Source organism: Talpa occidentalis, unplaced genomic scaffold (assembly GCF_014898055.3).
Source record: "Talpa occidentalis isolate TD23 unplaced genomic scaffold, MPIMG_talOcc4v2.1 talOcc4.5, whole genome shotgun sequence".
Classification (NCBI taxonomy): domain Eukaryota; kingdom Metazoa; phylum Chordata; class Mammalia; order Eulipotyphla; family Talpidae; genus Talpa; species Talpa occidentalis.
The window spans coordinates 54,464,195-54,478,274 of record NW_023604861.1 but is presented as its reverse complement, the minus strand read 5'-3'; the positions used below and the strand labels follow the sequence as shown (position 1 = coordinate 54,478,274).

At 34.4% G+C, this 14,080-nt stretch overlaps 1 protein-coding gene across 7 annotated transcripts in view; it reads left to right on the top strand.

Annotated features, from left to right (window-relative positions):
* Positions 1-14,080, top strand: part of TRPC4 (transient receptor potential cation channel subfamily C member 4) — a 200,458-nt gene that overhangs the window by 160,336 nt on the left and 26,042 nt on the right. For all 7 annotated transcript variants that reach the window (XM_037527219.2, XM_054701802.1, XM_054701803.1 and 4 more), the window contains 2 exons: positions 717-856; positions 8,187-8,500. In XM_037527219.2, the coding sequence (XP_037383116.1) occupies positions 717-856; positions 8,187-8,500 (454 nt within the window). The remainder of the gene's footprint in view (positions 1-716; positions 857-8,186; positions 8,501-14,080) is intronic.

The window sequence follows — 14,080 nt, the reverse complement described above, 5'->3', positions numbered from 1 at the left end:
TCTTGCTTTTAGTGTAGGACAAATGTGAAACTGTGTATATGTTTGGTATTCCATGCTTTCATTATCTTACCAGTCTTATTGTTTGCTATTGCTAATGTAGATATATAGTCATATTTTTTGTTTCTTGATTCTAGATATTTAGATAACTCTCATCATCAGGCTCTAGAAACAGATTTATAAAATTAATAAAATAGAATAATATACAGTGATATTTTATAAGCAATTCCTAGAATTTGAAAATAAAATATTTCCTATTAAAAAAAATGACCATAATAAATGAAAGGAATTTTTCTTCTCCCTGGAAGAAGAGAAGAAAAAGCTTTAAAAGTATTGCTAGATATAAAATCTTTTATCAAAGTATCATGATTGTTATAGTGTTTTTTGTCCAAAACTGTTATCAGGTCTCTGAATGTGCAAACTGCTTACAAAAGCATAACATGGTACCCTGCTTAACAGTACTAAGCTGGTTATGTTCACTAGATATACTGCTATCTCCTAAATCCTTGAGTCATTTTGACTCGGTGGAGAAATGTCTTAAAGTAATTGTTTACAAGTCAATTTTAAATCTGACACTTTGTCAATACTTATGTTGCATTCAGTATAACTGTGTGGCCTCTTACATTTCCCAGTCTATAATTCTTAACATTGTAGACCTCTGTTCTTAGTGACTATTTCACTGAAAGTTGTGCTTACAACAAATCTTTCTGTAATTGCAGGTTTTATATGGGGAGAAATTAAACAAATGTGGGATGGAGGACTTCAAGATTACATCCATGATTGGTGGAATCTAATGGATTTTGTGATGAACTCCTTATATTTAGCAACAATCTCCTTGAAAATTGTTGCATTTGTGAAGGTAACTATTGTTTGTGTTGCTGGTAAAGCATAAGAATAATTAATTGTTCTTAATTTTACTAATAATGTTACCTAGAACCTTATTTATTTGTGTGTAATATATATCAGTTCATAATTTTATTTTAGATATGTATGAAATACACAGATAATTCATTATTTATACTCAAAAACAAATTTAAATACTCAATTAGAGGTTGGCACCCATTTTTCTTGTATATGATTGAACTGATGCCTCAAAACTCTTTATAATAGCTGCCCCAGTTTCTAATCCTTTCCATTTCTAATGAAATTCTACCTCAACACTGTTCAAATTTTGGCAACCAAAGCTATTTTTATCAGTTATAACTAACTGATAAAATTACATAGATAGATCAAAATATTACTCTTTCAAAGCTTTCAAATTATTTCAGTTTAAACTAATATAGTTTGATATAATTAGAGCACAATATAATTTCTTTCTCCTTATCCCATTCAACATGTCAGTGCCTGAAATTTCACACACCCATTACTCCCCCAGATTTTGTACATCAATCTTATCTGAACCCACATAATTTACATAAAACATTTCTGTTCTGCAATAATAATTGGGATTATTTTGTACTGTGGAGAATGTTTTTCAACACCCTGCCTTTCTTTTCACCTAATCTTTTCTCTTTAAAAAATTTTGTTTCAAAATGATTAGTAAATTAGTAAAAATGAATAAATGTCTAATTAGTATTTACATAAATAATTCATGTAATTTGGTGATATGAACTACAAAATGCTACCATGTAGGTGAACTATGATTCATTTCATCTAGTTCTTAAAATAGTGACAAGAGACTCTATACAGTGTTCAGCTATGACAGGGTCAGATTGCCCCCAAGGGTGGAAAGACTATAGTTTCCAAAATGCATTCAATTAAAATTTCCTGGTACTTATCAAAACATTAGGAAAAATATTTTCTGCCAACATCATGGAAAGCCATCAATGTATACTTAAGAGTATAAACAATTTGGTATTTTTCTATCTGCATAGAATTTAGTGTACTTGATGAAGACAGATAAGGTGTCATTTTCACCAAGGAAGTTATGAATCTATGTGAGAGAGGAACTTGCTAAGCAGTTTTGAATGCATTTATGTCCAGTTCATCTTTCCTCTATAATGGTTCTTAAATATATCTATAAAGTTGTTTTGGACATGTCTCTGTTAAAAAGTAGTTACCTGTTTTTTGTGGTCCCATATAGCTATAAAATTTGGGGTATTTATAACCATAGCAGTTCTCCTCAACTCTCTGGGCACATAAGAATCAGTGGAGAACTTGATAAAACATGGATTATTCCCCCTCCTCAGAGATTCTACATTCTAAGGCAAGGACCAAAATTTGCATTTCTATCAAACTCATCAGGTGATGCTTGTGTAGTTTGTCTAATGAAGAAATTGAAGAGCACTGGACAGTATAGTTCTATTCAAAACCTCAGAGAAATAGGAGATTGATTTCAAAAGGAACCTCTCATATATTTCTTGTATACAATATTCATATTAAGTTGTACAATATTTATATATTACATTTACATGGTATTTATCTATAGAACACCTATTTTTTTCATATAAAAAGGGTAGAGGAAAATTATTCAGAAATCACCTCAGATAATGATGACAAATAAAATGGAATCTTTAGGAAAGTGTTCTATAGTTTAAGTACTTGGATCATAGGAGTTCACTTGTGATTGTCGATATAAGTCATTAATGTTCTTCCTGAATGATTAGTTTGTGTGACTAGGACTTGAAATGCATGGGGAGTGTTTAAGGGCATGTGCTTTAGTGTCAGGACCCCTGAGCAAAATTCTTTCCTCTATCAATTACTAATTGTGTGACTTGGACCTGTTTTCTCACCTCCCTGTGTCTCATCTATAAAATAAGAAAATGAATACTTTCTACCTTAAACAGTTGGTATGCAAAGTAAATGAGTTGATATATTTGAAGTTCTTATTAGAGAGTAAGTGCTTATTATTCCTTCTTTCTTTCTCTTTCACTCCTGTCTCTCTCTTTCTTCATATACCATAAGCTCACTGGAATTCTCTTTGTAAAATCTTTATTATGACTCTTCATATGATTCCAGTGTTTCAGCTCCGGAGTCACATTTGCCTTGGAAAGTCTATATGATTTGTGGAAAGTTATTTAATGCACCTCCCTTAATATTTTTATTTATCAAAACATGGTAATAATCAAAAGAGGACTTTCCTTGGGAGTCTTTGATATCATGCTGATTTGCTGACTCTCCCTTTCTTATTTTTGTTCCACCATTCAACTTTTTTTTTTTTTAAGATTTATTTATTTATTTATACAAGCACTGGGTACAGTCAGAAGCATAGGAGGGTGAGAGAATTCACCAGAGTCAGAGTGGGGAACAGAACAGGCAGACTGACGAAATACACTGCTGAGGGGAGCAGCGGGCGCGGCAGGAGAGGTCTGTGGGCCATGTGGGGCCCTCGCGGGCAGCCGGGGATCAAACTGGCGCTGCAGAGGCTGTGGGCAGCTTCGCAGCCCAGCGCTCAGCCGCTGTGCCACCGGGGAGGCCCCACCGTTCAACTTTTCATGTGAATTTTGAACTTACTGTTACAGAAAAGGTCTTTTTTGTGCAACACACAAAAAAGACCTTGCCATAACTAAGGCAAATAACTTTTGTGGAAATCAATAAGAATTTATGGGAGTACACTAAGAAAGCAGCTTGTGATCTGATTGCTGAGATGCCTAGGATAAAGCCCCTGTCTTTAAGCAGTTCACACTCAGGTGAAAGAAACAAATGCATAGAAATCAGGCCCTTCCCATGTGATTAGGTCTGCATGGGGCTATGGCAGCATCAAGGAAGGAACTGAACTGAATTGGCATTGTGCAATTACATAGAGCAAGCAGGCATCTGTCATGTTCCTGAATATGCATGAGCATTTCTGAAGGAAAGACACAGTGTGCCAAAGACTGAGTGTATTAAGGAGACCAGTATTTACAAAGGATGAACCACAAAACAGTGGATGGGAAGGAATTTGCACCTCCTACCATAGAATTTGGATTTTCCCTTATAAATAAGAATCACTAATGCGATTAAACAGAGAATGATTCAAGTTGATGGATGCAGAAGTGTACATAGGGGAAGCTAATAAAAGGTTGAATGTGAAAAACAGAAAAGTCACGAGATAGGTAGTTTATTAATTTTGAAGTGTTAGGTGGATGGAATCACCCTGATGTGGCTCCCTGGCAAAAGCAGATTGGTCTCTTATGGTGCTGGCTACAATGCCAAGGAGCTACATAGCTGGAATCTTTGCTGGAGGTGTCAGGTTTTCCCCTGTCTGTGGGTGCATAAATAGAAACACCAGCCTTAGGCTGCTTTTTGTTTGTTTTCTTTTTTTTTCCTAGCCATGCATCCAAACCAAAAATAATGTGAGCCCACCAAAAGGAAAATCTTTCTCTCTAGAGGGGAGAACATTTTATAATAGGGCTGGCAGAAGGATCATCCTTTTTTAATTGATTCATCTTTTGTTATTCACCCATCAGGAATGGGGGTGATCTTTTTAAAACAAAGCAGTTCATAGACAGGTGAAAGAAAGAGGTTCTTACCAAGGCTGTGGAGAAATTGGAGCTCTGATTCACTCTGGGTGTGCGCACTACCTATCCCGCTCCCTACCTGTGTGATTTGGGGCAAGTTACTTAATCTGTGCTTCATTTTTCTTATCTGCAAAACAGAGCTAATACTCAAATCCCATAGAATGTTTGAAGATTAAATTAATCAACACACTTAACGGCATAGAAGAGGACTTAATAGAAGCACCAAATAGTTGTTTTTAAGTTCAATGCAATCGAATTACATTGTATAGAGAAAAAGGCAGAAAGAAATATCTATGACTTTGATATTCTCCTTACACATACGATTTTATGGTGCTTCCTGGCATAACTTGATGCATTAACATTTCACAGCTTATGGATCGTGGCTTTTCATTTTTTTAATATGCTCCCAATTCTCAAGAGGTAGGTTGTCAGTTGTTTCCACTCCTCCCTATTTATGTATGAAATGTTAATTCAGAGTTTGTTGATGCCTGGGAACAATGATGAAATGTTACTTTAGTTTCATTAAGGCTCATTTCCTCCGAAATATGACCCGTCCCCTTTTCCATATACACAGCTTATCTCACATACTGATTTTCAGTCATTTGACATATGATTAAATGCCAATGTTTAACACTGTAATTTCAAGACTATTTTCAAAAATTAAAATTGCTCTGGATAAAAGGATATTTACTTTAGCAGGCATGATGTATTTTTTTTATAGCATCATTCTTCTGAGTATTTCTAAGTTATATCTCATTGATCCTATCCTTATCAGCTAGAAAGTAGGCAAAGATTGTTGTTTCCATTTCACAAATGCTTTGGTTACAGTGCACTCTTCAAGTTAAGGGATTTTCTTAATGTTTTGTTTAAAAGATTTATTTATGCAGACAGGAGCTGGGGTACAGGCCAGAGGTGTGGGGGGTGAGAGGATTCACCAGAGACAGAGTGGGGAACAGAACAGGCAGATTGACCAAATAAGATACTAAAATAAGATACTAAAAAATAAGATACTAAAATCTGTGAGTTTGAGATGCCTGTGATATGCCCAATAAAAAGTGAAAGAAGTACCAGAATGTAAAATATACTATAAAGTGGAGAGTCTGGGCTAGAAATGTGGAACGGAGAGTTACAAGCACATAACTGACAGTTGAAACTGTAGAAAACATCCAGAGAGAGTGGGTAGAATGGAAGAGAAGAGATTTGATGTGAACTCAACAGTTAAGGGGCTGCTGAGAAAGAAGCAACTGTAAAGGCTCCTGAGAAGACATGTCACAAATGGTTGGAGGTAAACATGCAAAGATGAAAAAATGAATTAAAATTAATATAAAATGACTGAAACTTGATCTTTTAATTCCTAATACTAGGTGTGGAAAATATATTCAATAATCCGAATAATTATAAAATTTCTAAATTGCAAGAATTTTTAAATTGCTTTGTATAATCATGACTGTATCTAAAAACCTAAGTAAATGTATATGTGAACTAGAGGAGAAACATTACGATGCATAGCTTGAAAGAATGAGCCAAGAGATAATTATTTAATATTCATATGTTTATTATTCCTCACAGGAAATGAAGTTTCTGGATTAGAGGCTAGACCATTGATTCATATAAGTGTTAGCGTTAGTTCCCCATGCCCCAAGCCCTCCAGAGTGACATGAGTAGAGTCAGATTTCCCTTTTATTTATCGGAATTTGTACCTCAGGAGAGAAACTGGGGAAACGTGAATCTTAGAGCTTCCACTGTGCAGCTGTGCCAGCTGCCCATCTTCCCCCTGGAGAAGGAGATGGAAAGACCTTGACTTTCTAGAGCAAGCAGATTTTCTCTGGGGAGGCAAAGATCCCTGAGTTTATTATCTTTAGAATATAAGCAGATGACTCCAGGGAGATGCTTCTGTATCTCTCAGGGGGTCTCTGTTTTTAACTCGCATGGCTTATTTACCATTCAAACATCCTTTAACCCAGATGCCAACAATAATTTTCTCAAAAAGCCTAGATTATCATCCATGTAAACATGCTTATATTTCCCAATTACCAGAAATGTACTAGGGTAGAATCTACCACCTCATGACTTGTCAAATGGAAAGCACTTATTACATGCAGAACATAGTATTAAATATTGTGAAAAATTCCAAGAAAACAATCATATCCTGAAGACTGTTTCCTGTTTCATATTTTGTACATTTTTAAAGAAAGTCCTTAAAGCAGATGAGGGAGGGAAGGAAAGACAGTGTGAGAGAGAGAGAGAAGAGAATTAGAATTAGGTATCAACAGAGGGGGCGATGTATAATAAGTGTGTTTTTCAAAAGAAGTTTCAAAAAGGAGAATATGATGTTGGCCTTTGAAGAAAAAAATACTTCACATAGAGGAGTACCAAATGGAGAAAAGTGGGTAGTATTCGACTCTACAAACCTTCACTCTGATATTTGCTATAATGAATTAAAGACACCTTACAATTTATAATGTTTTTCTCCATCTTCAATCATTAGCTATTTTATGCTGAAGCTATGAGTGGAAATGTTACCCAGACTTAAAAATAGAAAATAATTTTTCTCTAGTTCAATCTTGATTGTCTTAAATTGTCACTCAAGCGAGAGTCTGTGTTGAACAAAATCAAGAGCTTGTGATTTATTTTCTTGTCAGAGAATTAAAAAATACTATCTATTAGTTTCAAGAGAATTAATTAACATTTGTAAAAGTCTTTGGCATAAAATGTAATACAAAAGAATGAAAATATTCTGATGGGTCTCATAAAGAAGTAAAGCTTGCTTCCTTTTCTGACATAGTTATTAAGGAAACTATCCCATTGTCTGGACATACTTTTCATGCAGAAAAAAAAATTCATAAATTATTCAATTCTCATATAGGTTTAATTATAGGTTTTCATAATGCAACATTTTAATGGCTCCTTTTTGAAAAAAGATGTCAATTTACTTATATAGTACAAGGGATAAATTTCATTGTACTCTTCATATAGATGACTATCGAGAGAATTCAAAACTGACATTCTAATTTGTGGTCCTATTTAATTTGTTCAAAATTTAGCATAGCAAATATTTTCCCCAAAGCTCTTAAGTTATCTAATTAAGATACATTGAGATAAATAGCACACTGTCTACACATTAAATATAAAAAATAAGCCACTCATTGACTCTTTGGATGATTTCTCAGGTTTAAACTACATTTAGATGTAACAGATACAAAGCACTAACAGTTGTTCCCTGCTTGGTCATTACCATTTCCAAGACAACGGATCATAATGTCTACTTATTTGCATGTAATTTGTATCCTTACATGTATTCCTCTAGAATAGTCAAAGGAGCCAAGCATGGTAAGTACAGCCATTGGTTAGTCATTGTCCTTTATAATGTAGCTTTCTTTGTCATCATGATATTGCTATCTTTTCCCAACAGAAAATCAGATTTTTCCCTACATATCATTTTCCTTTTCTTTTTTAAGTTCCATGGATAGGTCAAGGACAGCTACATTTCATGTGTTAGCAAGTACTATGAAAGACAAGGACAGATTAGGAAATCTGCTTTGATTAAGGCTCATAAATTATAAATTACTTCAATATTCTTAGTTTTATGTAGATTGATACTGCTTTCACCATGGTGGAGGACAACAGCTTCCTGGCAATGCTCCTGGTGCTGAAGCTACCTGCCATGGTATAGCAGCCTGAAGTTGGCATATTCATACGTATGTGTTTTTTTTTTTTTTTTTTTTACTTTCCTTTGTCTGTTTTCTCCAGTACAGTGCTCTTAATCCACGAGAATCTTGGGATATGTGGCATCCCACTCTGGTGGCTGAAGCTTTATTTGCTATTGCAAACATCTTCAGTTCCTTGCGCCTGATCTCACTGTTCACAGCAAATTCTCACCTGGGGCCTCTGCAAATCTCTCTGGGAAGAATGCTCTTGGACATTTTGAAGTTTCTATTCATATACTGCCTCGTGTTACTAGCATTTGCAAATGGCCTAAATCAACTGTACTTCTATTATGAAGAAACAAAAGGATTAAGCTGCAAAGGCATACGGTGTGAAAAGCAAAATAATGCATTTTCAACGTAAGTCCAACAGACATTTCTAGCAGTAATATTATGAATAATTTAGAGCATTATAATTTGAAAAATTATGACAAATGGTTGCAGAGAAAACTTTGCTAAATGCAAAAAAATCAGAATTAACAGGGTCTTAAATATAAATGGATCCTTATCAAAATTAAACACACACACACACACACACACACACACATCCCCTATGTTAATCTTGAATTTTAGTAAAATGGTCTTTTCTTTTAAATGAGCCCATTAAAAGAAAAATACATGTAAACTGATTTAAAATGTGTAATAAAACAGCAATGTGTGACCTACTGTCATCTTACAAGCACATTAAGAGATAAAAGATATATATAATCAATCATATAGGAAAATCCAAGTGCTTCTCTGCCTTTCCCCCATATGTTTTCCAGGTACTACACGTCCTTCACTTGTCTCTTACATTTTCTGGTTTCCTACACAAAAATCTAATTATGTAAAAATAAACCAAAATAGAAACCCAAGATAACCTAGACCATGATTATGGTACATGAGAAGTTCTCTGTGCTATAGGCCTCCTCCAAGGTCAACCTCACTATCAGGTATGCTGATAACACAGTTTCACAATCATCATGTTTGATGCTCACCAAGTCCTCAGAGAATACTCCGCAGGCATTTGTGTCCTTTTTCTTCCCTTTGTGATAAACAGTTAATTAGCAGATGAATGAAGTTCAGTGATTTTTTCCTGACACAGTAAACACATGTGAATACATGATTAATTTGTAGTTGACCTTAAAAGTCATACCCTATTCCTAAGTGATTACAGAATTTTATTTAATATGAGAGTATAGTAATTTCTCAAATGGGAGGAAATCAATAACTTCACATAAATTAAATCAGTTATGGCTTAAATTCTCTCGTTGGTTCAATTCTGTATCTCTTTTATCTTTGAGCCCAGTGTTTAAAACATCCATTAATTTGCACACAGAGAAATTTAATTTCAGCCTTAGCTGCCTCAAATTCTTTCCGAAAGACTTGATACAATCTGAATCCAAAAGGAAATAATAAATCCTCCCAACTTCCCCTGACATTTCATCCCTTACTTCCCAATCTCTTTATTCTTTTGTTAAGCTACAGCTTACTTGGCTTGTCATTATTCTTAATCTTTCTTCAGAGTCCACAGGGCAGGTATTCAATGAAGCCCCTTGCAGCAATATCTTTGTGACTGACTAGTAATGGGTTGTGTTTCAGTTTTGATGTATCTGTTCGCAATCATTTATGACCATTGTTTTAATAATCTGCCCTCTGGCGCCTAAAACCAGGGTTTTACAATGGTCTGAACTTGCCAAGACATGCCATCTATAATCTGCTGCTGTTTCCCTGTGATTCCAAGCTTTGTCTTCCAGAAAGAAGTTTCCCATAGTCCCTAGAATGTGTTACCTCCCCAGGTCTTCAATTCTGGGAATAGATCTGTTTCCAAAATCCTGTCTCTTCTTAGACATTTGATTCGTCTGTAATTAATAACATTACATATAATCTTATCTTGATATGTGACCCTAAGATTCTCAGGAATCCCCTTTCTCTATTACTGGTTTCATGGCACATAATTACATATTATGAGGTAATTTTAACATCAGTTCAAGAAGAGTAATGTTAGGGAAGTCTCATGCAGTTATCTAATATAAATTGTATGCTAAAAGCAAACATTTAATTGATTGGATTATGTATTGAATTGTATCCATACCAATGGTATTCTCTAGTATCATGAAAAAGCAACAAATAATTGCAAATCTCAAATATAATTGGTCCAAATCATTCAATCCAAATAAATCAGGGATTCTACCTGAAATTTAATTTTCTTGATAATGGCATATAAACCTGTAAGCCACAAATTACTTTTGTTTAACATTATTCAAAAACTAAAAAATAAATGAATAACTCCTAGTATTATTAATGTACCAGAATATACAGTGTACTAAGCACATACAAGTTGCCAGTTCCTAAATGATCTTGTTTTTGTATAATTGCTATAGATCACTGTGAAAGAATATCTAATGATGTACTTGTGTTCCTTCTTTGCATCTTATTTTGGTGCTTTTGTGGATTTTTTATATTTTTTTTTATTCTGAAGCTTCATAAATTTAAGACTTTGCTGTATTCCTACCTTCTATCTCAGATGTCTTATTCTATAAGGGAATTAAAAAACATAAGAATTCATGTAAAGTGCCTAACAGTGTCTGTCATGCAATGTAATAAAAACAATGTTAGCTATTCTACTTCTTCTAATCATTAGCCACAGTGGTAGAATATTGCCTCTCACCTGACTCTCCCATCCACTACTTTTACTCCCTGTACTCCAGGTGCAAAGGCTGAAACTTTGAGCCTTGTGTTTCCCATCACTCCTGTCTCTCTCCTTCCTTTCATCTAAGCAATCCTGAAAATAAGTTTAAAATGATGTCTTCTTTTTCTTATTCACTCTTCACCCAGTTGCAATCTGGCTGCTGCTTCCATCACTTTGTTAAAAGCATCTTCCTAAATGGGGAGGTATGGTGTTTCCCCACCCCCACTTAAAGAGGGGCAGAGTTGAGCAGCCAGGTGAAGCTATATAACAGGTAAGGCAGGTGGGCTTAGGGGAGACAGGTGGGAGAAGAAGGGTACTAGTTTCTTGGCTTTGGACTTGCCCCAGGGACTTGGGAGACTTGGGCGAGACACGTGTAGGAGAAACATGTAGAGACACTTGGAAGAGACATGGGTGAGAGCACATGGAGAGGTTGACAATAGTAGCTTTTACCTTGATTTGTAAATTGATTTTGCTCTTTTTGTCTCAGCTTTCTGGGACCTGCTTCAGAATCCCTTTCCTACGGTTTCCTGCCACCCCCTTCACATGCAGAGCTTTACTCCTGCTATTTTTAAACTTGGTATACTCACCCTTGCTCACTGCCCATGTCTAAATCTACATTCCCTTATCCCTATGCTGGGCTTTCCATCACCATATGTCTTCCATCTTGTTGCTTTAATAATCTTTCAAAACCAAAATCTTGACATTCTTCTGTCTATAGTATCTAAATTGCTTCTCATTCCTTACTGCATACAGCTAAATTTCTTAGTGTGACATACCAGATCATTCAATGATGTGCCTTTGGCTTAATTTTTAAGCCTCATCTTTCTCCATTCCCCAGTAACACTTTTCTCTTAAATGTTTTTAATGGGTTGTAAATTCACAAGTATGTCTTACCTTCTCTTACCCTAGAATGCCCCTATTCTGCCCTCCCAACTGGCAAAATTTTATTGTTTTCCAAAACCTATCTGTGATGTACTTTTTTAGGAATCTTGTCCTGAGTCCCTCTAGTCTAGTCTGAGGGACTCCTGGTGGACTTAGAAAGGGCCCTTTGTTTTCTGTGTCATTGTGCATTTTCTAACAAGTAAATGGACACTTCTTGCTCTTTTCCTACTTCCAGGTCTTTTTACTCTTTACCTTGGGAAGAACTACATATTACTAAAAGAGAATAAATGTTTAGCCACTGAAATTATCTTTCATGTAATTTTAAGATAATAGTCTCTGGGTAAGACACTGTCTTATAAAGAGGAAGTCATGGACTTTATGACACATATTATCTCTTAAAAAAAAAACCCTTTGATATTAATTGTATTCCACATAATTGAAACTGGCCAGTTCAAGTCATACTTTGTTTTATAATTACAGATTACTTACAAACTAAGAATAAAGTGTGTCTGGTACTAATTTATATTTATATAATATAATATAGAAATAGAATATAGAAATATAAATATTTATAAATATAATATATAAATATAATATATAAATATAAAATATATAAATATAATATATAAATTATATATTATAATTTATATTTCCTCATTGTTTTAGTCCCAAGAGATATAGGAGCTTACTACCATTTTATTTGTTTGCTTTTTCCAGTTGTAAATATTTAACTAGGAAACAAGCTAGTTTTCAGAAGTGGCAATTGAAAAAGCAAAAGACAAAGTTTAAAAGCAAAAGACAAAATGTTATCTTGAAGAAGGCTATACTGTAACCTCAACAAATAGAAAATACCAGGTATTAATCTTCAACAAGGGTTTTAGACTGTCAGTCAAGAGTGGCATTATCCTCCATAGGTTTCTGTCCTTGTCTCATTATAGAATTAGGAAAATAGTTGTCACAAAAGGCAATCTGCAATGTGGTACAACTAATGACTCTACAATCTATAGGTGATGTTGCTGTCAATAGATTTTTGAATCATTAATTATGTAAACATTTCTAGAAGCAATAGCTTTGAAATGTTAACACAGAATGACTTCAAAATACATATGGTAAAAAGGATAATTAGCTTAGAAACACCTAACTCTTGATATTAGGGTATTAATTTAAGAGGTAAATATATTTTAGTTAGTGGAGCTATTCTGTGAAGCTCATTTCTGATTCATTCCTCTGGAAAAAGTAAAATAAAATAAATATAAGAAGACTTCCAAAGTTAATCACAAAATGTCATCTTCTTTTGAATTTTCTCCTTTTCAAATTCTAATTGGAAATGTAAATAAATATTTTGCCAAAGGTTTTGCTAATATTCCCTAATAATTATTGTTCATTTTTAGACAGAAGCAAATCAATATTATTCAACCATAATAACCCACTTATTCTATATCACTGTTTTCACTTGAACATTTGAAAACAACAGTTATGGGATTTAATGTGGCATCATTTTGCATAATCTATTATATCACTTATGTAACATTTAGTTCTCTCTGAACTGCTATCAATGTCAGGGGAAAACCAGCTGAATTTTATTTGTATATTCGCAGTGAGAATATACACTGGAAAGGGAAAACAAAACAATTTCACATTTCAAATCCAAATGATACTGTCATTAATTTTAGAAATTGTCCTTAAAGTTACCAAAAATAAAGAACCCCCTGACCTTGGGTCAAAATTGTTATTTTCCCCAGAAACTTTTCAAAGAATAATTCCTAGTGGTCTTTGACTAGAGACAATGAATTAAATTAAACTTAACCTGATTTTGTTCAAATCTGACATCTGGATTGTCAACTGGACACATAATGCACATCCTGCCAAGGAGTCACTGATTGGAGTAGATTGGGTCAGCGCTCTTACCTCTGTATGGTCACTTGTCCCACTGCTGAATGGCTCTAGTGAAATAAATACAAAAGCAAACAATTAAGTTTTATGGTCTTTAACTAAAATTTAATTCTACAATATGTGAAAATATTATTTTTTTATAAAGAATAGATTTGAGTAAAGAAGCCCTGAACACCAATTAAGTCATCCTTAGTTAGATTCTCCTGGTTACACAGATCAGAAACTCTGTTTCAAGTGATGGGAGTTTTGGTATAAGAATTAGAATAGGGTTACAGCCTTTTGATACTCACAGCCCTTTGATTTTAGGAAAGGCAGAATCTAGAACCAGCCCAGCTTCAGGAAGGTCAGGAGTTGACACAGTGTTGAACCATGGGATTTTTACTATGAGAATCAATGTTAATGTGACTCAGTTTCTCCATGTGTGTTCCTTTTGGAGCTTTTTTATTACCAGCTTATTAATTCTCAGTTTCCTGCTTCTTAGTTTGTACTGTCTC